The sequence below is a fragment of the Toxorhynchites rutilus genome, chromosome 2, assembly GCF_029784135.1.
Source record: "Toxorhynchites rutilus septentrionalis strain SRP chromosome 2, ASM2978413v1, whole genome shotgun sequence".
Lineage (NCBI taxonomy): Eukaryota > Metazoa > Arthropoda > Insecta > Diptera > Culicidae > Toxorhynchites > Toxorhynchites rutilus.
In genome coordinates, this window is record NC_073745.1 from 5,196,323 (window position 1) to 5,224,129 (window position 27,807).

The 27,807-nt window shown below is 41.2% G+C and overlaps 2 protein-coding genes across 3 annotated transcripts in view; both read right to left on the minus strand.

Annotated features, from left to right (window-relative positions):
- Positions 1 to 9,177, minus strand: part of LOC129767999 (centrosomal protein of 131 kDa) — a 31,098-nt gene extending 21,921 nt beyond the window's left edge. The window contains exon 1 of the mRNA XM_055769343.1: positions 8,666 to 9,177. The gene's annotated coding sequence lies outside the window, so the exon portion shown is untranslated. The remainder of the gene's footprint in view (positions 1 to 8,665) is intronic.
- Positions 9,178 to 14,969: 5,792 nt separating this feature from the next.
- LOC129766949 (lysophospholipid acyltransferase 5) overlaps positions 14,970 to 27,807 on the minus strand; it is a 57,311-nt gene continuing 44,473 nt past the window's right edge. For both annotated transcript variants that reach the window (XM_055767545.1, XM_055767546.1), the window contains exons 3-6: positions 25,408 to 25,632; positions 24,833 to 25,327; positions 16,028 to 16,332; positions 14,970 to 15,969 (exon numbers count right to left, since the gene is read on the minus strand). In XM_055767545.1, the coding sequence (XP_055623520.1) occupies positions 15,685 to 15,969; positions 16,028 to 16,332; positions 24,833 to 25,327; positions 25,408 to 25,632 (1,310 nt within the window). In that variant the 3' untranslated portion in view covers positions 14,970 to 15,684. The remainder of the gene's footprint in view (positions 15,970 to 16,027; positions 16,333 to 24,832; positions 25,328 to 25,407; positions 25,633 to 27,807) is intronic.

The following is a 27,807-nucleotide window of genomic DNA, read 5'->3' on the forward strand; positions in this document are numbered from 1 at the left end:
AAAATACATTCATGTGAAAGAGTTTATTTGAATGTTTTCTATCCATGTAACACTGTGACCAAATATGTTTCAATCAAGTGCTATTAACAGATGGTTATCGAGTTAGCATAAACCACTGGTGGGCTTCCAGTATCGAGGAAAATGTGGAAATATCTAATCGTTACTGAAAATAATCTGCCAGTTCCTCTGGGAATTTAAAATTACATTCATGTGAAAGAGTTTATTTTAATGTTTTCTATCCATGTAACACTGTGACCAAATACATTTGGTTTTGTGATTTTTCAAATCAATCGCAATTAACAGGACAGCTTCTGAAGATTATTCTTCCCCATCAGTAGGATATTTCCGTATCCAATATTGTATGCGCCCGCAATCGATTATTGCTCAGTCGCCGAAAGTTCCGAGCTCAGAGAGTTCATTCCCCTCTAGTTTGCCTTCCAAATTGTCATCGTAAACCACGTCTTCTCTCGATTCAATCACGCACAAAAAGCATATTAAGCGATATTCTGGTGGTGAGACGCATTCATTTTTCGTGAGGACATCGACAAGACAACATCGTTGCTGAGGGTGCTGGTCGGCGAAGGATCGAGATCTGCCTTGGAACGCAAGCAGTTTGTTTGAAACTGTGAGGTAGCACAGAGAAGCCTATCCTTCAAGAGAAGAGAAGGTGACCATCGAAGCAGCCGCTACACACACACATACACGCACGGAATTCTTTCCGTTTGGATGCCATTCAGCATCGAGAAAGATCCGGAAAATAATCTGCCAGTTCCTCTGGGAATTTGAAAATACATTCATGTGTAAGAGTTTATTTGAATGTTTTCTATCCATGTAACACTGTGACCAAATACATTTGGTTTTGCGATTTTTCAATCAATCGCAATTAACAGGATAGCTTCTGAAGATTATTCTTCCCCATCAGTAGGATATTTCCGTATCCAATATTGGATGCATAAAACCTTGTGCCTCCAACGTAACGCTCTCGTTTTCGAAGTCCCCCAAATATTCATTCATTCAGAATGAATTCAGATTCAACTTCAAACAAATGATCTCTAAATCAACGATAGTCCTACGTCACCCTTGCGGTTATACCATAGATATAACCCACTTCCTGTTTTTTTCAGCAACGATGATAGCAACGAGGATTCCGCGCGTGTATGTGTGTGTGTCGGCTGCTCCGATGTTTCAAGCGGAACCGTGGCATCACTCTCCTCCTGATGGATTCCCTTCTGGCCTAAGGTGTACAAACAGGCTCTTGGTAACACCGTTCATCAGCGCTTTCATGATAAACGAAGTGACCTTCATCACAACAGCGACAACATGCTCCAGTCGCTGTTCAATTATAACTGAGTGGGTTTACGAGCGGCGCTCGCTTATATACCGATTGGTGATTTCAATAGCCTATTTTGAAACCAATTTTAAGGCTATTGAAACAAGTTTTTGGATGAAAAAGTAACAAGTATATGACGCGTAGACATTTTATCTTTCGAATGAAGTGTTCATCATACCATTTCGTTCAGTTGTTTAAGAGCTATTAACGCTCAAAATCTCGGTCTCCGGCGTAACGCTTTCGTTTTCGAAACTTTGATTTTACACCCCGGTATAGAAATGAAAGATTCCTCAATATCTTGTACCTCTGCCGCCTGACGTCCTTCAAATGTGAAGGTGCTTGCAACCAATCTTTGTACGCCAAGTCACGCTCAAGCAGGAACTGATGAACACTATCAGTGAACCATGGATTGTACTGTCGACGACTGGCAGTGACACGTAGAGGAATACACACATCGTGTACTCTTTTGATGTGAGCGTTGAAGAATTCCATGGAATCGGCTGGACATTCCATCGCGTAGAATTGGTTCCAGGGGATGGACAGAATTTCGTGTTCCAAAACATGCGCATTAAAATTTGCGTAGTCTCGATAAGTACGTGGAGTGGAAGGCCGTAAGACGTCGAAGTCAACTGACGCATAAATTAAATCGTGCTGTGAAAGCCCGGGAAAGCTGACCTGTCCAAATCGCAAAACCTTTTCGTTGTTGTTGGTTAGGAAGAGATCAAGCTGTGAGCACCCTCCACCATGAAAGAACGTTGGTTCGTCGCTCACGGATGACAGAGAAAAAGTACGGAGCGTTGATTCGAATAACGTACGTTTGTTACTAGATCGCATCAAGTCAGTATTAAAATCTCCCAGTAGAAAAATGTTTTCATAGCATGCGGCGTAATTGGCCAACTTCTCCGCCAAAAAAAACGAGCAGTCGTTTTCCGGAGGATTGTAGATGACCATAATCAAGATTCTGATACCTTCTACTCGAAATTCCAACGCCAGACATTCAGTCTTGTCCGTCGAATCTTCTGTGAGAGTCGTGCCGAAAACCCTAGAACAGTTTAAATGATCCCTATAGTAAACTGCAATGCCTCCGCCGCGCTTATATATTCTGTCATTCCTCACGACGGTGTAACCAGAGACGCTGATAATACGATCGCTGATCTTATGACTTAGCCATGATTCCGTGAAACACGCAATTTCGACTTTTGGGTTCAGCAAAAAGTTTCGAATCTCATCAAGCTTACTGCAATTACGCGCACAAAGACTTTGGGAATTTCCATGGCAAATATTCAGCTTCCCAGAAAGTAGAGCAGCATTCAGCACCGCCCCCGGAATGTTCGTGTAGGTGTGGTTGTGTGACGATAACATTATGTGTAGTAAGGGAAGCAATTTTTCGAGGGCTGCATAATTACGGAGGAGCGGAAAACAAATATTTTTAACATACAATATTTAAATCAAGTCACAGTAAAATAAACTACTACATATCAACATTACTTCAAAAGTGTACGAGAAAACACAGAATTACTAACAGATTTACAAACAATTGTCCAGTTCATTCTCCGACCGTATAGCTATGGGTGATCCGCCAACTGCAACCTTCACATAGACGATTCCTTCCTTGGTGAAAACCGATGCCAATTTGCCCGCCTTCTTCTTATGTAATGCAGCCGATTTAAGCTTACGCGCTTCGATGGAGAGGTTCTCGTTAACATACACGCGCCGATCAGAATCCAGTCCAATATGCCGTAGTGTAAGATCTCGTTTCCGCAAATATGCACTGTAAAACGCATCTCGCGTAGCCTTCAATGCAAACTCCACAACAATGAGGCCGTCACCGTCCAAATTTCCGCCAGATTTCATGCGCCTAGTTTGCGCCATCAAGGTGGTCGTGTCGTTCATCGCTAAGTGTTTTCCCATTTCCATGAACATCGATTGTAAATTTTCGCCGGTCCTGAAAGGGGTGCCGCTTATGATGAGTTCGTTGCGGTTTTGCATAACTCCGACTGTCTGGAACATATCATCCACCCTCGAATTCAGCAAATCAAGAGCAGTGTCGTGGTGTTGGAATTTTGCAGCACATTCTTCTTTCACCGATTTAATTTCATTCTTTAGTTCTGTTTTAACGGAGTCAATTTTACAGTTTACGTTTAGTATTTCAGTTCGTACCGTGTCGATAAGCTGTTTCGTTTCAGAGAATTGCTGCATCATCGTCCGTAACATTTCTTCCATCGTGGTCGGATGGTCATTCTTATCATGTTCGGCCGAAAACATCTTAAAACAGTTATTGTCATCAGTTCGCAGTCGCTTGTTTGTTAATATTGTATTTTTGCTGGCTTCAGCTGCCGGCGGAGTACGTTGAGTGCTCATAGTGTGTCAAAAAGGAACGGAAAAAAAAAGAAACAACACTGGTTGGATGCGTGTGTGTTTGGTTCAATGGGAATCGAGTGTTGATGACTATCTAGCGACACAATAGCAGTATACAACACACAATCGGCAGATGCAAATTCTGGTTCGATAATAAATAGCCAACTAAATATCGTATGAACTGGATAACACGTACATATGTAATTCGGACACACAGGATCGCGATGTACTGGTCAACGATGATTTAAAACGGGTGAAACAACACTTTTGGAGTAATTTAATACGCGGCTGTTATCGACACATACCGGTCTTTTGTTTTGTGCTGTGCTTGAAGATTCACCAACAATTTTCCCCGCCACAATGTGCTCTGCCTCTACCGGCCAATTTGTCGGCGGCAATATTTCGAGTAATTCCGGTATGACCGGGAACCCAACAGAAGGTAATATTTTTATTAGAAGCAGCCTCTTCTATTTGAGTAATCCACGGGTGAAGGTTTTTGCCTTTTTGAATAGCCCGGAGACAGCTCGCGGAATCAGAAAATATAACAGTAGGAAGTGAATCATGTGTGCATTCTTGACTAGCGATTAGAAGCGAAAAAGCTTCTGCGCTAAAAATTGAACATTGGTGAGGAAGAGAAAAACTACCGGTATAACGGTTTTCAAAAATTCCGCAACCGACACCGTCAGTGCTTACAGAACCATCAGTGTATACTTGATGTTCAAACTGGAATTTTGTTTCTACGAGGTGATTGAAACAGGCCTTCACTTTTGATGGGAGATCTCCTGCTCGAACTTCCTCGAGTAAATCAAGGTTAACATTCGGCGGTTTTACATTCCAATTCCTTTCCATGACCGTCAAATGTACACATATATCGGGGAGATCCAGATTCGTGTGTTCTTTGAATCGGTCCTTTGCCCGAGATATTAATGGAATATCATGATCACGGTCAGGAATTGAAAGGTAACGAATAGCTCTATTTGTCACAAATTTCGTAACGAGTCGATCAAATGGTAGTTGCCCACTCTCTGCCATAACAGCGAGGGTAGGACTTGTAACAAAGGCACCGATGGCTATCTTTATTGCCTTGTTATATACCGGTTCGATCGTTTTTAGTGGTTTTCACCACCTCGGCTGAAGATGCTTACACCATAGAGTATTTTTGGTATCAACCAAGCATTTACTATCCGTAAAAGAGAGTCCGGAAGCTAGGTTACCAGAAATCGCCTTCAATAGATTCAATCTATTGCGAGCATCTTTTTTGACCATCTGAGCATGTGGTATAAAACTCAGTCTCTTATCAAAAGTTACTCCAAGTATTTTGAGAGTTTTGACTGAGGGGATTTGGGTTTCGAAAATTTTAGGGTTGGAAACTTTGAAGTGAGCTTTAGGATTACATATATGCAGAAGTTTTGATTTTTCCGGGGATATTTCGAAACCAATATTTTGAGCCCAGTTTTGAACTGAATCAATTGCTTTTTGAAGTCTTTTCCTTGTTGCTGATGCAGCGACGCTAACTGAAACTAGCACAATGTCATTTGCATAAACAAGGATTTTTACATTCTCTGGAATTTTTGCAAAAAGGGATTGCATAATAATGATGAAGAGGGTTGGTGATATAACCGAGCCTTGGGGAATGCCATTCTCTTGGACTTTTAATGAAGATTTCGTGTTGTTGACTATGGTTCTGAAAGTTCTGTTTTCAAGAAAACTTTTAATGTAAAAACCTAGTCTTCCACGGAGCCCCCAGTCGAAGAGACTCTTCAATACTGGATACCTCCATGCTCGATCAAATGCCTTACTGAGATCAAGTGATGCCACATCTGCGTGGTGATCTTTCTCAATAACGTCATGTATAGTAGCCTCCAACTCTCCTAGGTGATCTTCTGTGCATTTTCCTGCACGAAAATCGTATTGCCTTGGATCGAGCAACTTATTAGACAACAAAAAGGTCTTTAAACGTCGATTTACTATCCTTTCTAGAACTTTTCCAACACAACTCGAAAGAGTTATAGGTCGGAAATTGTCCAAAAGATGTTGGTTTTTGACTGGTTTCGGAAGTGAAACTATCAAACCTTCTTTCCAGCAATTGGGAATATTCCCGCTGGACCATACCTCATTATAAAGTTTCAATAAGACTTTTTTTCCAAGGTAGGTCAGGTTTCCCAACATAGGATAGCTAATTTCATCTGGTCCTGCAGAGCCTTCTTTAACTCTACTAAGTGCCCATTCAAGATCGATGATGGAAAATTCCCTGTTGTAATCAAACTCAGAATCGGAGTTGAAGTCAACGAGTTCCTTTTCACATTCGGCTTTTCTGGTTTGGAAAAGACTTTTGTAGTTATGGTTGGACGAGGCTTTGGCAAAATTTTCCCCAAAAGCTTCTGCTATTGTTTTATGGTCAATAGTATATTGACCGTCAATAAGGAGATTGTATTGGTTTTTTTCTCTTTTTGCCATTTAGCCTTCCGATTTTACTCCATAACTCTTTCGATGACGTTTGAGGGTTGATGTCTTCAACAAACTTGGCCCAGTTTTCTTGTTTGGCTTTAAATATGGCAGACCTAGCTTCACTGCGTGCCTTCTGGAATTCCTTCAACAGAATGGGCTTGAGCGGACTATTTGAGTTGGTGTTCCTCCATTTTCGTAAAGCCTTTCTTCTGCATTTAATAGCAGTTTTTACCTCGGGGGTCCAAGGGACGCACCTCTTTCCAGGGTTTCCACTGGTTCTTGGAATGTGTTTTAAAGCAATTTCGAGGATGGTTTGAGAAAAGGTTTCTGAAGACCAATCCTGTCTGGATAGGAGGCAGTTTTCAGTATCCAATTGGTAACTAGTCCAATCTGCATGTTCAAATTTCCACCTTGGTCTAGTGGGGACTTCCGGAGAAGTCTGACCAAGGGAAATAATAATGGGGAAATGATCACTATTACAGTTGTCTTCATAGACATTCCATAATAGCTTCGAAACAAGTTGACTAGAAGCGATAGTCAGATCAATGGCGGTTGTGAGACCATTAGAAGAGTGTAATCTGGTATGTTGACCATTATTCAAAATTTGAAGGGAGTGATCAGAAGTGAAATCTTCAATTATCTCTCCTCTTCGATCAAGGTGTGTGCTTCCCCAAGTATGAGAGTGAGCGTTGAGATCACCCGTAATTATAAATGGGGGGCGAAGCTGGCTCACAAGATGATCCAGTTGACCACCTAGTGCAGCCAAGTCAGCATGATGTGGAATGTACAGGCTCACAACTGTAACTGCAATTGGGAATTTAACTGAAATTCCTATTGCTTGCATCGAAATGTTAAGTTTAAGCAGCTTATAGGGAGTCCCAGATTTTATTGCAATTGCTACCCCATTTGAAGAGGGGGTGGGACCTTCTTTGAAGTAAGTTACATAGTTTTTAATGTAATCAGAGTAAAAATTACCAGGAGTCATTGTTTCCTGGATGCATAAAACAATGGGATTTATTTCTGAAATTAGAAGTTGCAAGTCAGAAAGTCTACTTCTGAGACCTCTTACGTTCCATTGGATGGCTAGATTAGTAAAATCATTGAAATTAATTTTTGTAATATTATTGGCCATTTTTAAAATTTAGTTTTGGGAGGGGCAGATGTACTGCTACCAGAAGCGGATGACTGTAGCCTCATTTTATTAAAAGAATTGTCAATTTCCATATTCGTTTCCATTTGTGTGTTGTTGGGTTCGATTATGTGTGGTTCTTTGTTAATTTGTTTTGTTTTTGGCGGAGTTTTTAAGTTTTCTCTTGTCGGAGTTTTTTTTAGCTGGTTGTTGTCCGTTGTCAATTGTTAAATGTCGTTTGTGTTTCTTTGTCCGTTTTTTGTTAATGTATATGGTGTGTTCTGTCGGTTGTTCAGTGTTATTTTCAGTGTTAATGTTTTCGCGTTCACTTTCCGTGTCCAGTTCTGTCAAAGATTCGTTTACGCAAAGCAAATCGATTTTTTTGTTCAGATTTGCGATTTGGTTTTTAAGTTCTTCGATTTCACGATTTTTAATATCGATTATTTTATTAAATTCTCCCTCAGTTGTGTTTATAGTTAGCCTCTGTTGCGCTACTCCAGCATAGGTAGTGTTACCGCCTTTTGCTATTTTGCGCGCTTCTTCGAAAGAGAGACCCTTTAGGAAGTGAAGCCGTTGGACTTCTTTTTCATCCTGATAATGCTGACACTTTCTATTGAAAGAACCGTGATCAGCTGTTTTGCATCTTAGACAAAACAAAGGTTTGTTACATTTGGTTTCACTGACAATTTTATGCTCTTCGCCACAAGTGCCGCAAAGCGGTTCCTTCCTTGGGCATCGAGCCTTGGTGTGACCAATATTCCAGCACTTGTAACACATCATAGGTTCTGGGACATATGGGCGGGTTGGAACTTTTAGAGGACCAAAATTTATATACCGAGGAGGAACAGTACCCAATATGGTTAAAATCAATGTTGGAAGAGGAGTAACGATACCATCTTTTCCTTTTTTCGTCATGCGATATATTTTTGTTACATTTTGATCGCTTAGGCTCTTCATGAGAAATTTTTTGTTGGATGGTAACTGATATTAATGTTGGTTCCATCAATTAATGTTTTCATTGAAAGCAGTATTTCAACTTGTTCAGGTTTTCTGACTTTTAAAACGTACCGTGTACGGTTTTCTTCGGTGTGGGCGTTTTCAATCTCACCCTTCACCGCATCTTCAATAGATTTGCCAACTATGAACGGGTTCTTAGGAAGGGTGCAGCCTTCTTCTGCTTTAAGTAGAAGGAAGTGCGCTGCCCCAAACTCACCATAAGGATCCATCCATAATGGCATTGTATCAGTATAATTTCTTTTTTTTTCTTCTATCTGGTGGTAGAGTTCCACCGCTGTTCTTTGCCGCCATGATGACGGCTGGGCTAATTAACCCACCGTGTTATTAATATATTTGTTTATAATTCTTTTCAATGAAGAAGAATGGAAAAAATCGTCGCTTACCGTTTGCTTGCCGGTTAAATGATCAGTGATAACTGTGATCACCGATTACTCACCACAGAAACACTTTAAATTAAGCGGAAATAAACCACTTTACATTTCCAACATCATTACTGAAACTTCAGACGAAGGAAAGTCGCGTCCAAGTTCCGTTATCGGTTACCGCGTGATTGTTGTTTTTTTTGCCGCTGAAGAGTTCATTTCGCTATCTGGATAGTGAGTGAAGTGCCCTGCCTGCAAGTGGATAGAGGCTTTCATCCTCGGAAAGCCAAGCATTGGTTTTTGTTTTGTCGCTGCTTCGCCGACATTGGAGATTTCGCCGAGTCATCGTGCCAACAGTGACAGTGCGGGTAAGCTTTCACCGACGACTGTGTGTAGTGGTGTCGTAGGCACATTCCCACCACCAACGAGCTTTCAGCACGCTCCCGTTCATCTGCACTGGAGTGCGTTCATAGGTGAATAAGATTGAATATAGTGAGAGAAAATATTTATTAATTATAAGTTTTTTTTTTGTTTGTTTTTGTGAATTATTATTATTGTGAAATATTATTTTAAAAAAAATACTTAGAATATAAGTGCCAATTTTAAAATGGCAGAGGGTGGGGGACCTTCAGATATGGAGGTCTCTGACCCTAGTTCCCTCCTAAGTGATAAAAAAAGTCACTCAAACGCTTACCAAATACGGAAGATACTTCTTCTGGGGACGAGTCAGCTAACCCTACAAAGCCTCCCTCCAAAAAACTAGCAAATCTCCCATCTGCCCTTAACGATCCCACTCTACCTTCAACCTCGTCTTCTCCCTCTGTTCTTCCCGCTCCTTCTCAACCTTCGTCTTCCCACTCTCAATCCCCGTCCTCGCCTTCCCCCCTGTTATTCCCACTCCCCGTGTAAAGGTCTATCCAGAAGATGCGCCCGGAACTGGTCCCTGGGTTGTTTTCATCAGGCCTAAGCCAAATGGAAAGGCGTTGAGAGTCATGCAGATCGCGAAAGATCTGGCAAGGTATACCTCCGTTTCGGAAATTTCGAAGGTTAGACCAAACAAATTGCGAGTTGTCGTGAATGATCGAAAAGACGCAAACAAGATTGTTGTCGATCAGCATTTTACAATTGAGTATCGGGTCTACATTCCCTCTCACATAGTCGAAATTGAGGGTGTGATAACCGAAACGGGCTTGACGTGCGAATACATTACGAGTGAAGGTACCGGCCGTTTTAAAAAACTGCCCTCGACGACTGTTAAGATCTTGGGTTGCCGCCAGCTCGGAACAGTCTCCCATGAAGGAGAAGAAAAGAAATTTACGCCGTCCAACTCGTTTCGAGTCACCTTCGCTGGTTCAGCTCTCCCTGACTACGTGATGGTAGATAAATTGAGGTTAGCCGTGCGACTTTTTATTCCAAAGCCAATGACTTGTCTAAAGTGCAAGTCAGTTGGTCACACGGCTGCTTATTGTGCCAATAAAGAACGATGTGCCACTTACGGAGAACAACATGAGGGGAAATCCTGCAGTGCGACTGAGCATAAGTGTCCATATTGCGGGGGATCCCCACACGTGCTCTCAGCTTGTGAAACATACAAGGCTCGCTGGGAGAAACAGAAGCGCTCTTTGAGGGAACGCTCTAAACGCACTTTCGCAGAAATTTTGAAGGGTGCTTCTCCACTGGCTCAAGAACAACAACCAATCAATACACACAATGTCTTCGCTACGTTGCCAGTTGACGAAATGGAAGCGGATACAGCTAACGGGGACACGCCGTTTATTTCTCAAGGGAATCCCCGGCGCAAAAATGTGACCACTCCCAAAGTTCAAGGACAAGTCCCTCCGGTGATACCCCCTGTTAGCTTGCCCAAAAAATCGAGTGCAGCGGATAAGCAAAATCAGGTCCCTCCTGGCCTCCGTGGTAATAGTTCACCTTCGAACGACCCAGCACTCGAGGGGACATCAAAAACCCCAACTGTCCCTGTTTTTCCGTCAAGTTCAACTTCCCAATCGGGATTTATAAAGTTGTCTGACCTTGTGGATCAAATCTTCACGTGTTTTAATGTTTCCGACTCCATCAGAACCATTGTCATTTCAATGCTTCCAGTACTAAAGACAATTTTGCAGCAATTGATGCAAACATGGCCCCTCCTTGCAATGATTATCTCTCTTGATGTCTAATTTAAATAGAGAGGTCGGAGATATCACTGTTTTACAGTGGAATTGTCGTAGTCTTATCCCTAAATTGGATACATTCAAATTTCTAATTCATAAACTCAATTGTGATGTTTTTGCTCTGTCCGAAACCTGGCTCTCTTCTCAAAATGATCTCTCTTTCCACGATTTTAATATAATACGCTTGGACCGCGATGACAGATACGGAGGGGTACTATTGGGGATCAATAAGTGTCACTCATTTTTTAGAATTGACCTTCCACCTATTGGAGGGATCGAAGCTGTTGCTTGTCATGCAAACATCAGAGGCAAAGACCTCTGTATAGTCAGCTTGTATTGGCCTCCGAGAGCTGCGGTTAGCCGCAAGCAACTTGTTGACATGTGCTCACTCCTTCCTGAGCCACGATTGATCTTGGGAGACTTCAACTCTCACGGAACTGCCTGGGGGGAACCGTACGACGATAATCGTTCATCGTTGATATATGACCTTTGTAACAACTTCAATATGACCGTTTTGAACACTGGGGAAACAACACGTGTACCTAAACCTCCTGCTAAACCAAGTGCTCTTGACCTCTCGCTTTGCTCGAATTCACTATCGTTAGATTGCAAGTGGAATGTAATCCAGGATCCCAACGGTAGTGATCACTTGCCAATCAAAATTTCTATCACCAATGGGTTGAATTCTTCTGAATCAATAAACATGGCATACGACCTCACAAGACACATTGACTGGAAAAAATATGCGGACGCGATTGCTCTAGCCATCAATTCCAGAGATGGTTTGCCTCCATTGGAGGAGTATAACTTCATTTCTCGTTTGATCTATGACAGCGCGGTTCGCGCTCAAACGAAACCCATCCCAGGTTCCACTATTCGTCGAAGGCCTCCCAATCCATGGTGGGATGGCCAGTGTTCCAAGCTTTATGGAGATAAGTCGAATGCATTTAAAGCTTTTCGGAAACGTGGAACCATTGAGAATTTTCAAACGTATTTGGACCTTGAAAATCAATTTAAAAACTTGATCAAAGGGAAAAAACGTGCTTATTGGCGAAATTTCGTGGGAGGTTTATCACGAGAAACGTCAATGAAAAAATTATGGAAAGTGGCTCGAAACATGAGAAATCGCTCTTCACCCAATGAAAGCGAGGAATATTCACATCGATGGATTTTTAATTTTGCACGAAAGGTTTGTCCCGATTCCGCTCCAGTGCAAAGAATTATTCGAGATATACCACAAGATAGGTGCGATCTTGATTCCGAGTTTTCGATGGTAGAATTCTCTCTTGCTCTCCTTTCATGTAACAATTCTGCTCCGGGATCGGATAGAATTAAGTTCAACTTGCTGAAAAATCTCCCTGATGTGGCGAAACATCGCTTGTTGAACTTATTCAATCGGTTTCTGGAGCATAATATTGTTCCAGATGATTGGAGACAAGTACGAGTTATAGCTATTCAAAAACCCGGAAAACCCGCGTCCGACTTCAATTCGTACCGCCCAATAGCAATGCTGTCTTGTATACGGAAATTGTTGGAGAAAATGATCTTGTTTCGCCTTGATCGATGGGTTGAAACGAATGGCCTACTCTCAGATACACAATATGGGTTCCGCAGGGGCAAGGGGACGAATGATTGTCTTGCGTTGCTTTCTTCAGAAATTCAAATGGCTTACGCCGAAAAAAAACAAATGGCTTCAGTATTCTTGGACATAAAGGGGGCCTTTGATTCTGTTTCAATAGAGGTTTTGTCAGACAAATTACAATCTCGGGGTCTGCCGCCTCTATTGAATAATATGTTATATAACTTGCTTTGTGAGAAACATTTGAACTTTTCTCACGGAGATTCGGCAGTAAGTCGGGTCTCTTACATGGGACTCCCCCAGGACTCATGTTTAAGCCCCCTTTTGTACAACTTCTACGTAAGCGACATTGACAATTGCCTTACACAAAATTGCAGCCTAAGACAACTTGCAGATGATGGAGTGGTGTCTGTCGTAGGATCAAACGAATCCGACCTGCAAGGACCCTTACAAGATACTTTGAACAATTTTTCAACCTGGGCCATTGGGCCAGGGATCGAATTCTCCACGGAGAAAACAGAGATGGTGGTTTTTTCTAGGAAGCATAAACCAGCAAAACCAAAGCTTCAACTTTTGGGTAAACCGATCACTCATGCTATGTCATTCAAGTATCTTGGGGTTTGGTTCGACTCTAAATGTACTTGGGGGGCCCATATTAGGTATCTGAGTAAAAAATGTCAACAAAGAATAAACTTTCTCCGTACAATTACCGGCACCTGGTGGGGAGCCCATCCCGAAGATCTTATAATGTTGTATCGAACAACTATTCTCTCAGTGATGGAGTATGGCAGTTTCTGTTTTCAATCAGCTGCCAAAACACACCTCATTAAACTCGAGCGAATTCAGTATCTTTGTCTCCGTATCGCGTTGGGATGTATGCCCTCAACGCATACCATGAGTCTCGAGGTTTTGGCAGGCTTACTCCCACTAAAAGATCGCTTCAATTTATTATCTCTTCGGTTCTTCATCCGGTGTAAGGTTATGAACCCATTGGTGATCGGAAATTTTGAGCAGCTGATCGAGCTAAATTTTCATTCTGGATTCATGAGCTCATATCATGAATTCGTCTCCATGCAGGTTAATCGTATACTTCGTATACCCAACCGTGTTTGTTTTCCTGACTACATCAATTCCTCTGTGCATTTTGATCTGTCCATGAAGCAGGATATCCATGGAACATCAGACTATCTTCGATCGAGGATCGTTCCAACGATCTTCGATGCAAAGTATGGGGATATCAATTGTGATAATATGTACTTTACTGATGGGTCCTCTATGAATGAGTCCACAGGATTTGGAGTGTTCAACGAATTTTTTAGCACCTCACACAGTCTTCAGAATCCTTGCTCAGTGTATATTGCTGAATTGGCAGCGATACACTGGGCGCTGGACAGCGTCGCCTCACGACCTGTTGAACACTATTACATTGTAACGGATAGTCTTAGCTCTGTCGAAGCTATCCGTTCAGTGAGGCCGGAAAAGCACTCGCCGTACTTCCTTGAGAGAATACGAGAAATTTTGAGTGCTTTATCCAGACGCTGTTATGTCATTACCTTTGTCTGGGTCCCTTCACATTGCTCAATTCCGGGTAATGAGAGGGCTGACTCATTAGCAAAGGTAGGTGCAATTGAAGGCGATATTTATCAGCGTCAAATCGCCTTCAATGAATTTTATTCTTTAGTCCGCAAAAATACCATAGTTAACTGGCAACGCAAATGGAACGAAGATGAATTGGGCCGGTGGCTCCACTCGATTATCCCTAAGGTTAGCCTCAAACCATGGTTCAAAAGTCTGGACTTGAGTCGGGACTTTATTCGCACCTTCTCCCGACTCATGTCCAATCACTGTTCGTTAGATGCGCTACTCTTTCGTTTCAATCTTGCCAGCAACAATCTTTGTGTTTGTGGCCAAGGTTACCACGACATCGAACACGTTGTTTGGTCGTGCGAGGTGTATCTGGTCGCCAGATCGAATTTAGAAAACTCCCTTCGGACCCGAGGTAGACAGCCCAATGTACCGGTGAGAGATGTGTTGGCTCGGTTAGACCTCGATTACATGTCCCTAATATATGTTTTCCTTAAAACTATCGATCTTCGTGTGTGATTGTCCGTACACCCTTATCCTCTCCTTTTTTTTTCCTTCGCGAGCGACTGTTTCCCTTCTGACTAACTATAGAATAAGCTGAAATGTATATACATAATAGATATAATAATAGATTTAAGAATTGAGTATGATGAGTGTGATTGTGAATGCGAGTGTGAACATTGTACAATATCCTTATATCCCCTCCTTTTCCAAAAGAAACTATGTCACCCTTCTAATCTCGAGTCGACCGCGAGTAATCGGTTTCCTACTTTATTAACCCTAGATTCAAGGAAACATGTCGATATATACTAATAAAAGTATAGCTAAGAGTTCGGCTCCTTTAAACCTATGTAACTGAGCCTGTAAAAATAAATGAAAAAAATACCGTATTTGCCGTATTAAGACGATCAATCTTCACCCCGCAACACTTATGGTGCTTCGTATCGTAGGGCTGTCATGATATTCACCATCCCAAAATACAAAACACGGGTTTCATCAAACTCATAAACTCTGACTAGCACTTTTTTATTTGAATGTTATTTAAAAGTAATTGCGTGTTTTCTTCTCACATTTTTTTAAGTCCTAGTGTTGTTGCCCAATTGTTTCAATCTTTCTTCTCTAACTTACAATTACGCTCAAATACTCATCGATTCGGTCACTACGTGTTATTTGTTTGTTAACAAAATAAATACTTTCCCGCATTGCATTGGAAAACTACGTCTTTCACTGTTGCTCTTATTTTCTTCTAATATTCAACTCTCACGATTCAAGAATTATGATAAATACGGGTTGAGAAACTTTAATTTTTATATTCCCGAAGGACTCATTCAGAGTCCTTGTGACGGTTAAGAAGAGATGGGCAAGAGGTAGCCGAGCGCTGTAAATGTACTAATTGAACCTATGGTTTCCTGCGAACCATTATTTGTTTACAATAAAACTACAATTCATACTTGAGTGCCGTCGAGATTTTACAAGCAAATGGAAATAATAATAGTCCCTTAAACTAGTGTCCTTAATACGGCCAACGAATAAAGTTGGATGGATTCAAATGTCTTTTGTTTGTTTGAATCACCTTTTCCCCCCCTTTGCAGCGTTCAGCTCGACTGTTATATTTGTTTCTTTTTCTTTTAAAGCTTTGCAAAGATCAGATCAGTTAAGAACGAGGAAAAATCCGGCGGCTGACTCCCAATCGATGAGACGTTAGATTAATTAGATTTCTTAGCCTCATCGGTGGATTTGTTCGGAGGTAGAATGAGTAGAAGCAGTGGTTTGAGAGCTACGTTACCCAACAGGAATAGGAAAAATCCGGTGAAACGGACAGTACTATAGACATGCCACCACTTGGAGAAGCTGAGAAGCACGAACGGCACCAGACACCAACCGGCGAAAACAATGGTGTAGAATTTGAGCAAAATAAATACGGTTATCTTCATAAGGGGCTGCTGGAGAAGGCTTTGAAACTTTTCGCTCTTCTGGAAGATTGGTTCGACCTGAAATAAAACATTAGAACAAGGATATGGTCAAAAACGGAATTGATACGATTGTTACCTCTTTCTCCATGCGAATCACCATGAATTCCATGAAGAAGGTCATGTAGTATCCGCTGTGGAATCCATGCCAAACGGCCAAAAACAGCAACGCACCGAAGTGACTCAGGTTGCGGTTGTTTAGGAACTTCAGTCGTTTGTATACATTCACGGCAACCCAGTGGTTAGTTTGAACATTGAATGATTCTACATAGTGACCAAATTTGCTGGTGTTCTCGAATACGCCCACCTTGATGTTGGAACATCCGGACAGCTCGTCCGGATCGTATTCACGTTCGCCTGGTTTGGCATCGATGTAAGTAAGACCTGACAAAAAAACAAACAAAAGTAAACATCATATCAAGCGTCGTATTCGTTTGATGAATCGATCACGTGCGCGCCAAGCTAAGTAATAGCAATCACGAATGAGTGGATTTGCGCGCATAAAGACGCGATTACGCCGATTTTACGCTTTGCTTACGTTTACAACTAACACAATCTATCGTATAGTAAATAAAATGTTGATTGTAGTCATACATTCATTATGCAGAGCGATTTGTTAAGGTTTTGTTTTTTTTTTGATGATGATCCCTCCTCCTTCCCCTACAGAGGTTATCTAAAACACATTTTTCGTTTTTTCAGCAATGAAATCAGTTTAGCAAAAAAAGACGGGTGGGTAATGTCGGGGACATAACCGGAGTGACGTAGGACTATACAAAGGGGACAGCTTTTGTTAAATATATATTTTAAATATACTGTTTTATTTTCTTCTCCTACGTGAATACCTACCTATCTACCTGAAAAATGGATTAGTTTACTGTTTACTCTTTATGAATATGTTGATGGTTCTGAAAAGAACCTTTGGTGTTGTGTTTTTGTTATCACTCGATATTCCCATCTTGTTCGGTTAAACCTTCCTGTTTAGCTATTGCGTTTGCCACTCGCCACAACTTTCACAGTTGGAAAATTTCTTCCCATCCAGCTTGTGACATATTGTTCAGTAAATTACATTTAATGTGACGTGCCGGAGAAACACTTTGCCACTCACTGAAACTAATTGTTGCCTTGAAGCTGCTCTGTTCTTGATGCGGGTTTTCTGATTGTCGTGAGCAGCTTTGCAAGCCAACTCGAGCACTCCGACGGCCGAAACTCTATAATCGCTGTTAGGTATACTGGTGCTCCGGCACCAATCCGTTCGGCCTAGTTACCCTTGCGGAGCAATCAGTGAATGCGACCAAGAGGGAACTGGAGACCTGCACGGTTCGAGTGAGACTTTGCCTTTCCCTTAACTTGTCCTCCTTTGTTACGTCCACGATGCCGATGCCGTACAACCACACGGGTTTACGGTTTGAAAGAAAATAAGATATTTTTTTGGGGTCCGCGTGTTTTATACTCTAGCGGTACACACTCACAGGATAGAGACAAATCGGCAGACTCATCCAGAGGGGCAAGTCCAACGAGACGAACGAATGGGCGTTAAAAGGGAGCGATGGCAAAAAAATACATTCATTACGATTTGTTCGCTCGTTGGATTCACATGCAGGCTAAAAAGGGTCCTTTTAAGGATCACAAAATTATCTTCAATCTAAAGAGTTTATTGTTTTGTTATCACTCGATATCCCCATCTTGTTCGGCTAAGCCTTTCTGTTTAGCGATTGCATTTGCCACTCGCCACAGCTTTCACAGTTGGAAAATTTCTTCCCATCCAGCTTGTGACGTATTTTACAGTAAATTACATTCAATGGCACGTCGCATTACCACCACTCAGTATCGGATTGGAGGTAATTTTAACCTGTAATTGAACATTTGCGATGACAGTGGTACAGTGTCGATTTTCGATGTGGGGTCATAATTTGGACCCCGAACTCTATGTTTACAAAAATGTCCAACTAAATATGTCGCATTACAGGTCCGTCCAATTAGCTAAATGTCGAGATAAGTGTAAATTACTGTACTTTCAATCTAGAAGCAATTTAAGAATTGGTGAAAATCAATATGCTCAGAACAACTGCCAAATTCACATACTCATCATATCCTGGCAAATAAATTATGAAAAAATCAATTTGTGTTTTATTATTATTTTGGATAATGTTTTAGAAAGCATTGAACTGTATTTCCTAAACTCTTTTTTGGAAGGTTTAATGGCCCTGAAAAGCGCCTTGTTTTATGGAATGGTTCCAATTTAGAAAACTTAGTACTCGTGGTTTTGAAAAAAACCATTTCGAACGCCCTCGATGCCGCCTTGTTCTGGATTTGCCACCAAAGCAGTTTGTATAAAGAACAAACTTTTTTCTTCTGCTACCTGATGCCGTTTTGCGATTGCGTTTGCCACTCGCCACTCGCTGCAACTGCCTGTTGTTGTCTTGATGTCCACCGAACCGAATGTGTTCTATTCCGAATGCGGGTTTTCTTATCGTCGCGAGCAGCTTTGCCAGCTAACTCGATCACTTCGGGGGCCGAAACTATAAAACGCCGGCTAGCTGGACTGGTGCACTGGTACTATCGCGCTCGGCCTAGCTACCCTTGCGGGGAACTCCAGATAAACACGGTTCGAGCGGGATTTGGCCTTTCCCTTCACTTTTCCTCCTTTGCCATGTCCAGACATGGCTGCTTGGGTTGGTTTGTTGATGTGTTGTGATGCGATCCGATGTGGTGTACGGTTTGAATGAAAATGATCGTTACGGCAACGGAGCGGGGATTTTTAAGCTGACTGGCTGGCTCGAGAAATACGCATGTGTGAGACTGCGCTTTCGTTTATTTTTTTTTATTTTTCCTTTCCAATCGTGCTTCATTCGCTGCTGCTCTGGTTGCCCGTTTTGGTCGGTACGATTTGAGGAGCACAAAATGAACCAATCAAAAATGGGCACATAGTGCATTTTGACAATGCTTGATATTTCACAATTATTCAATTATTTATCTCAAGAAAAATGAAATGTTATTCGTTATGATAGATGCGTGGATATATTTCCTATCAATTGATGCAAAAACCTTTGCGATCTATTGAGAAATGCTCGTGTTATAAGCGTTCCAAATCTTGCATTTTTTCCTACTTGTTCAGTGCCTAGATTTCCATTTCACCCCCTATATCTTCCGGTTAGACGTAGTCCTACGTCAAAAAGAAACACTGATTTTATTTACAGATATTAGTTCAAAAAAATGCAATGTCAAAAGACAAGCCAATACTCAGTCTTGTCCGCCACAAAACCGATACGGTCACGACAAGGCCATTGCAGCCAAATGGTCCACTAAGCCAAAAGTCCAACCGCCAGCCTCGTTTTGGATTGACTTTGAATATCCCCATCCAGAGAAATCGAGAAATTTTTCTTTACGAACAATTTCTAGACCGGCTCTCACAAAACTTTCCTTTATATCTGTACAACGCGCGCGATGCTCAAACTTGTGTAGACTACTTTTATTTTTGACGTAGGACTACGTCTTATATTAAGGGTGTTAAATCAGAAAACAGATCACGTTTTCATGGAATAAAGTTAAAGTTGATAACTATTTTTGTTGCGAACGCATTTAAACGATTTGCATACCAATCGAATTGAAAGTTTTCTAAGATTTGTTTGATATGTTATACATTGCAATCCCATAGTCTACATTTGGTTTAAATTGATGAAAATTGGAAGCATTCGCATTTCCCCATACATTAGTTCTGTCCATTTGTGTGCTTTCCCGAACAGAGCTGTCTATAACGGGTCACTTATGCAGCCGCTAGAATAGAAACAACGAAGGGGGATAGCGAAAAGAGAATATTTGCGAAGTAAACTCCACCCTTCCATAGTAAGTAAGCTAATTCTCGGAATTTTTGTGTGCCTGAAACAACAAAGTTCGCTTATTCTGCTCGTTTTGTGTTTTATGTTTCCCCTCGAACTGTGAACGCTAGCAAATATTCCACTTGAAGTGGTACAGACGATCGTTATTGTCCACTTTGTTTATTTAGGATTTCGCCTCGTAGGAGGTAAATCCATAAAAATGTGAGATATGTTTTATGGTCTGTTTGTCTTCCAACGAATTAGCTCGTGTCGGATACAAACCCTACAACCCCTCGTTTTTTTTTCAACTACTACAATATAAAAAACAACAAAACTAAAATTAAAATAGTCCATCTTCACCAAGGTCATGACAGACATAATAGAGACGGATACAAATTGAATACAAAAAATATATAACATAGAAGAAAAATTGTTCAAAATTGTCTATCAATATAATCCGTTTAAAAAAAACTTCGTCAAATCATACATTGAGAATAATAAGACAAAAAAAATATAAAAAAACTGTTCACATTAAGATATCCGTTCGTATAAAACTTCGCTAGTGTTGTTGCACGTTTCATATGCCTTGGCATCGAGTTGAAAACATTTACTCCTTTAAAATATAGCGAACTTTGTGGAGCACATGTTAAGAAATGTGGTGTTCTTATTTCATCCGCGTTTCTAGTATTTTATCTATGAAAGTCACTTCCCTTATCAATTCGATCACACAAATATCGAGGCAGTAAACCGTTAATTACCTTAAAAATTAACACCATGGTTAAATACACAATTATTTGCTTCACAGATAACCATTGCAGAGGAAGTGAACCTGCTACATTGTAAAATCAAACGCATTATTTTATTCTGCAAGCGCTGTAATCTCGATATTTGCGTTCCATTACCCAAAAACAAAATGGAAGAACAAAAGTCTAGATGAGGAGAGATGATTGATTTGTATAGCTGTATTTTACTGCAAATAGTAAAATCTTTTCTTAGTCGACACAAAATTTCATACTTCTTGGCAATTTTCTTGATGACATTGTCAATATGAGTATTGAACTCAAGTTTGTCATCAATAATCACGCCAAGATATTTAATCTGGTCTCATCATCAATCACAATAGAGACGTTTTCATTTATTCGATTTCGCGAGATTACCATATATTTAGTCTTATTATTGTTCAATTTCAATTGCTTATACATCAAACATATACTTAAAAAACGCAAATCTCCATTCAAGTGTAAAACGACCTCATATACATTCTCAGCTGCAATGAATAACACAGCAAAAAGATTAATATCGCAATATCGTGAAACTCGTCGCATGTCATTGATGGACATAATGAATAAAATGAACCCTAATGCACTCCCCTGAGGTACTCCAAGATTATTCCCTACGGGACTGGAAATGAAATCGTCAAAAGCAGTCCGTTGAGTTCTGTCATAAAAATAGCTTTCAAACCATTTATATGCAGTACTCATAATTCCAAAGCGCTTAATCGTGTTCAACAACAAGGGCCTATAAATTGTCTCGAAAGCGCGCTTTAGATCCAAGAAAACAGCAACAATCATGTCTTCATCTTTTAGTTTTTCGTTCCATTTTGCTAACACCAAGTTCAAAGCGGTTTCACAGGAATGACCTTCCCGATTGTTCTGGTATTAGTAAAGAGTTACGATTCAAATATTCTAGCAGCTGGCCTTTAACAACTAGTTCCAAAATTTTCTCATGTTGATGGAACGAAACTCTTCGGCTTTAATTGTCCCAGCAACCTTCTGAATGGGAACTACTAAGGATTCCTTCCAAACTTGTGGTAGGTAACCAGTTAGCAATGATCGGCACCGTGGGAACAACAGATCTATAGTCTTCAACTTTCGATGTTATTTCTCATATCATTTACATTGGCTCCAGTTGCACACTCAACAATAATGGAGCCATCTCTTCCATTTCTAAAGTTACTGATTTTGTATGTTCTTGGGTCTAATTTTGTTCTAAAAATTTTACGAGTATCCTCGCAAGCTTGTTTGGACTCTTTAGGTTTTATTGCAATGAACTTACGATTACTTTGCTTGATACTTGTACCCGATACAATACTATTATCAGCTACATTCGAACCTTCAACTACATCCGCGAAACTTATTTTATCTTGAAATACATTATCATTTTCACTATTTACAAATTTAATTTTCTTTCGTTTATGTTGGTGCGATTCTGCAGGCCAAAACGGGCAACCAGGCAGCAGCGAAATAGAATGAAGCACGATTGGAAAGGAAAAAGAAAAAAATGAACGAAACATTGGTCGCAGTCTCACACATGCGTAATTCTCGAGCCAGCCAGTCAGCTTAAAAATCCCCACTCCGCTGCCGTAACGATCATTCTCATTCAAACCGTACACCACATCGGTTCGCATCACAACACATCAACAAACCAACCCAAGCAGCCATGTCTGGACATGGTAAAGGAGGAAAAGTGAAGGGAAAGGCAAAATCCCGCTCGAACCGTGTTGATCTGGAGTTCCCCGCAAGGGTAGCTAGGCCGAGCGCGTTAGTACCAGTGCACCAGTCCACCTAGCCGGCGTTATATAGTTTCGGCCGCCGAAGTGATCGAGTTAGCTGGCAAAGCTGTTCGCGACGATAAGAAAACCCGCATTCGGAACAGAACACATTCGGTTCGGTGGACATCAAGACAACAGGCAGTTGCAGCGAGTGGCGAGTGGCAAACGCAATCGCAAAACGACATCAGGTAGCAGAAGAAAAAAGTTTGTTCTTTATACAAACTGCTTTGGTGGCAAATCCAGAACAAGGCGGCATCGAGGGCGTTCGAAATGTTTTTTTTCAAAACCACGAGTACTAAGTTTTCTAAATTGGAACCATTCCATAAAACAAGGCGCTTTTCAGGGCCATTAAACCTTCCAAAAAAGAGTTTAGGAAATACAGTTCAATGCTTTCTAAAACAATATCCAAAATAATAATAAAACACAAATTGATTTTTTCATAATTTGTTTGCCAGGATATGATGAGTATGTGAATTTGGCAGTTGTTCTGAGCTTATTGATTTTCACCAATTCTTAAATTGCTTCTAGATTGAAAGTACAGTAATTTACACTTATCTCGACATTTAGCTAATTGGACGGACCTGTAATGCGACATATTTAGTTGGACATTTTTGTAAACATAGAGTTCGGGGTCCAAATTATGACCTCACATTGAAAGTCGACACTGTACCACTGTCATCGCAAATGTTCAATTACAGGTTAAAATTACCTCCAATCCGATACTGAGTGGTGGTAATGCGACGTGCCATTGAATGTAATTTACTGTAAAATATGTCACAAGCTGGATGGGAAGAAATTTTCCAACTGTGAAAGCTGTGGCGAGTGGCAAATGCAATCGCTAAACAGAAAGGTTTAGTCGAACAAGATGGGGATATCGAGTGATAACAAAACAATAAACTCTTTAGATTGAAGATAATTTTGTGATCCTGAAAAGTACCCTTTTTAGCCTGCATGTGAATCCAACGAGCGAACAAATCGTAATGAATGTATTTTTTTGCCATCGCTCCCTTTTAACGCTCATTCGTTCGTCTCGTTGGACTCGCCCCTCTGGCTGAGTTTGCCGATTTGTCTCTAACCTGTGAGTGTGTACCGCTAGAGTATAAAACACGCGGACCCCAAAAAATATCTTATTTTCGTTCAAACCGTAAACCCGTGTGGTTGTACGGCATCGGCATCGTGGACGCAACAAAGGAGGACAAGTTAAGGGAAAGGCAAAGTCTCACTCGAACCGTGCAGGTCTCCAGTTCCCTGCAGGTCGCATTCACTGATTGCTCCGCAAGGGTAACTAGGCCGAACGGATTGGTGCCGGAGCACCAGTATACCTAACAGCGATTATAGAGTTTCGGCCGTCGGAGTGCTCGAGTTGGCTTGCAAAGCTGCTCACGACAATCAGAAAACCCGCATCAAGAACAGAGCAGCTTCGGTTCGGCGCTCATCAAGGCAACAATTAGTTTCAGTGAGTGGCAAAGTGTTTCTCCGGCACGTCGCATTAAATGTAATTTACTGAACAACATGTCACAAGCTGGATGGGAATAAATTTTCCAACTGTGAAAGCTGTGGCGAGTGGCAAACGCAATAGCTAAACAGGAAGGTTTAACCAAACAAGATGGGAATATCGAGTGATAACAAAAACACAACACCAAAGGTTCTTTTCAGAACCATCAACATATTCATAAAGAGTAAACAGTAAACTAATCCATTTTTCAGGTAGATAGGTAGGAATTCATGTAGGAGAAGAAAATAAAACAATATATTTAAAATATATATTTAACAAAAGCTGTCCCCTTTTTATAGTCCTACGTCACTCCGGTTATGTCCCCGACATTACCCACCCGTCTTTTTTTTCTCACCATTTAATTTTTCATGAGACCCATTTACATTTAGTCTCAATTCTTCCATCCCGATCCGTAACGCGTTGTCTATCTGTGCTACGATGTGATCTCACATGTCTGTGATTGAGTCAGAGAGTGAAGATAACTTCTACACCTCTTGCTTTATCTTTTTTTACATCCGAGATAACATCGTTTTGCTCACCACAACCCTGGTCTGATAAACCATCATTACACCTGATGAGTTTCGATGATGTTCGGCTGAGTTGCGTGCATCTGTAGTGGAATACACCGCTACATTTGGCGCTACAGCAAATCGGCAGGTCACTCACCACTATCCCCAGTTTACAGACAGAACATTCCATGACCAACTTTATCAACACAGATTAAACGGAGACGCTAGAGACAAACAACAACAACAACAACACAGAGGAGAGAAAAATAAACAATAGAACCGCCACAGCAGCTGCTATACGAAAAAAAAATAGCGCGCTGGGGCGATCGGAATAAAATCAAAATAAACAAAACGGCACGCGAATGAACTATTCTTTCGCTGCACACAGCAATACTTCACACGTAAAATTATACAACAATCATAGCACAAAAACACTAGTATGTCCACCATGATTCCAAAACGATATTCATGAGATTCAAGCGTGCATTTTTGGATTGGTGTGTGATTAACTCACCAAACAACACCGCGGCGCCTTCCGCCAGCAGCCATATTGAGATGTATTTATACAGCGCACATCTTCCCCACAGCCCCATGTAGATGTGCTTCATGAAGAACGAATCCTGCTCGAACTCCGCCGACAGCAGATACTGATCGGAGACGAACTGCGACCCAGCTTGGTTCACAACCAGATAGAACGCTCCCTGTAGAAGCTTTTTGGCGGAGTAAGCGGGAGCGGTGGCGGTGTGCGGCTCGTACTGACCACTCACAAAGCGCTGATAACGCAGCATTGAGAACTGGGGTCCAACGAGAACCGACGCCGGAAAGTAGGTGAAAGCCACCAGCTCCAACAGGGACGGCACGCCGATGCACTGGGCATCCTTCTTGTTCTGGCGCACTTTGACGTGGCTATCGGAAATGTCGAACGCCAATCCGATTAGTCGCAGCGCCAATACGCAGTGCGGCATAGTCCATTTTATGTCGTACGTATCCGAGGTGGTGAAGTAGTAACCTGAGGGGCGAAGGAAGGGGAATGTTTTTCAAAGTGAAACTGTGTATGGTTGTGTTTTTTTTTTGCAATGCAATACTTACCAATAAGGAGATAACCCATATGATAGCCGAAACTCAGCGGGACCAGGAGAGGGTTGGTGGCGAAGAACGTGTTGAGTAAGTAGGTCACGGCCACTGCCAGTGCGCTGTGGTATAGGTCGAAGCCATAGTTGAACAATATTATTGCGATTCCAGTGCTGGCAATGTAGAGATTCTTAACTGTAGTGGAAGTCTTAAGGTTTCTATAAAAAGCGGCCAGAGGATATGCTGAAAGAGTGTGGATGTGGAAAACAATATATTAGAATGTTTTTTCGTAATCATTTCTCTTCATTTTGATTCGGACAGAAATTTTCATTGTTTAATAAGCTTGCAACTTAAATTACAATTATCCATAATTTGCCAGAGAGATGGTAAAATGTGATAACATGAAAATAAAAATGCGACTTCTGCAAAAACGAGGAGCCCAACTGTAATCTTCATCGAACAATAATCCTCGACAAAGAAAGTTGACTGTCGGAGAATTAGCGTTTGCAATTGGAAGGTCTAATAAAAGGCTACCGGTCGATAAGCGTTAGCATCTGATAGCCAATGAAGAGGCTATCGACCTAGAACATGACAAGAAATGACGCCACAAACACATTATAGCAATAAACTCTTATCAGTACCTTACAGGCTTTATATTTCGCGACGAAGTAAGAGTTTGGAAAATAACTTTCATCCTTTCGATGTAATTCTAATGAAACGTGATTCATTCCACAGGATAGATTAGCAATTCTGTTTGCGTCGCAATACACTACAGTACTAACGCGGCCGACTATCGCATGATGGTAAATTTTCAATCTCTGATGATCAGATTAGAATTACCCGAGGTGTACAACACACTTTTATTACATAAAATTGGAAAACTCTGCTTTATTCAGAGTATTTTCCATCGATTGCTATACATTTTCTACCCATCTATAAGAACATTTGTGAACGCCTGTGCCTCTTAGAAGCAAACCCTCTTTTTATATTCAGGGCGGTCACTCAATCTCAATTTTTGAGTTCCCGCATTTCACCCGACTTTTTCCTGCATGACTTCAGAAAATCCTCGTCTCTCAAAAATGAAAATAATATTGTGTGATTAGTTAAAAATCCCGGATTGCGTAAATATTGTTTCCAAGTCCCGCATGTGACAAAAAATAGGACGGTGTGTTTCTCAGCAACAGATTTCGGGTTGGATGTAGGGTTCAGGAGATACGGACGAGATTGTTTCAGGAATACTGTTCCTTAGACCATTTATTAGAAGAACTGACTATAGCTACATTGGGGGGCTGCAAATCAACCCTTCCGTCCCGGCAATTTCTTTGAAAATTTGCATTAGAACTCACGACAGGTGGTACGAAGTATGAGGATCTTTATTGGAAATGTTGGCGGAATCCTTTGCTGTTTCATTGTGTGCTGTGCCGATATCCTCATTCCCACACTAGACCATATGTTTCCAATAAAACACCGATTCATTCATTCTCCCATTTCCATGTCATAAACCACCCAATGTGACACACTCTCCTTCCCCGAATCCATACTCATTATTTGTAACGTGAGAAGTCCCAAGCGCCCTAGCGCTAATCTGTTTACCATTAACACAAAGTGCAATGCTCAGCCCTCCGCATCGCATTGCGACCTGACCCACATCTGTTTACTATTAACGAATGGCACATAGCATAGCGTAACTATAGCTATCCCTCTCTTGGAAGTATTGAACCATTTATTATATACACTAGGCTAAGAACCTTCTTGTAAGCAAAACGACAGAAATAAAATCAATCTGGTAAATACCTCAAACTGGTGAAGTACCTCAATCCGAAACTCTCCAGTAGAAAACTCCGAACAGAATATGGCGACCGTGAACAGAGTCTAAGTCTTCGGAGCAGACTTAGAGTTATCGAACGAATCGATTAATAAAGTGTAAAAGTGTTCGAAAAAAGTGCCAAAAAGTTTACGACATATCAGATATAACAGTAATGGTGCTGGATTCGAAAAACACGAATCAAAACGGCGACCCGCAGGTCACCGTAATCCAAAACCAGGAACAGCATAGCCTGGAGCACGAAGCACACAGTGTAAAATTGTGGCTAATCTTAGCAATAGTAGTGATACAGTTGATGATCACATTTTATAAAGCGTATAAAAAACGCGAGAAGAGAATAGCACTCAGCGCGGCCCGCTCAATAGCAGCCATGAACACAGTGTGAAAATAAAGTGTGACCACCCCGCTCAATAGCAGCCACGAACACCGCGTGAAAATAAAGTGCGGCAGACCGCTCAGTAGCGGCAATAAACAATGTGCTAAGCGAAAAAAAAAAGGAGTAAGCTATTGAACAATGCGTTAAGTAAAAAATAAAAAACCTGCGCAGTAAGCCATTGAGCAATGTGTTAATTGAATAAAAGACTTGGGACCGT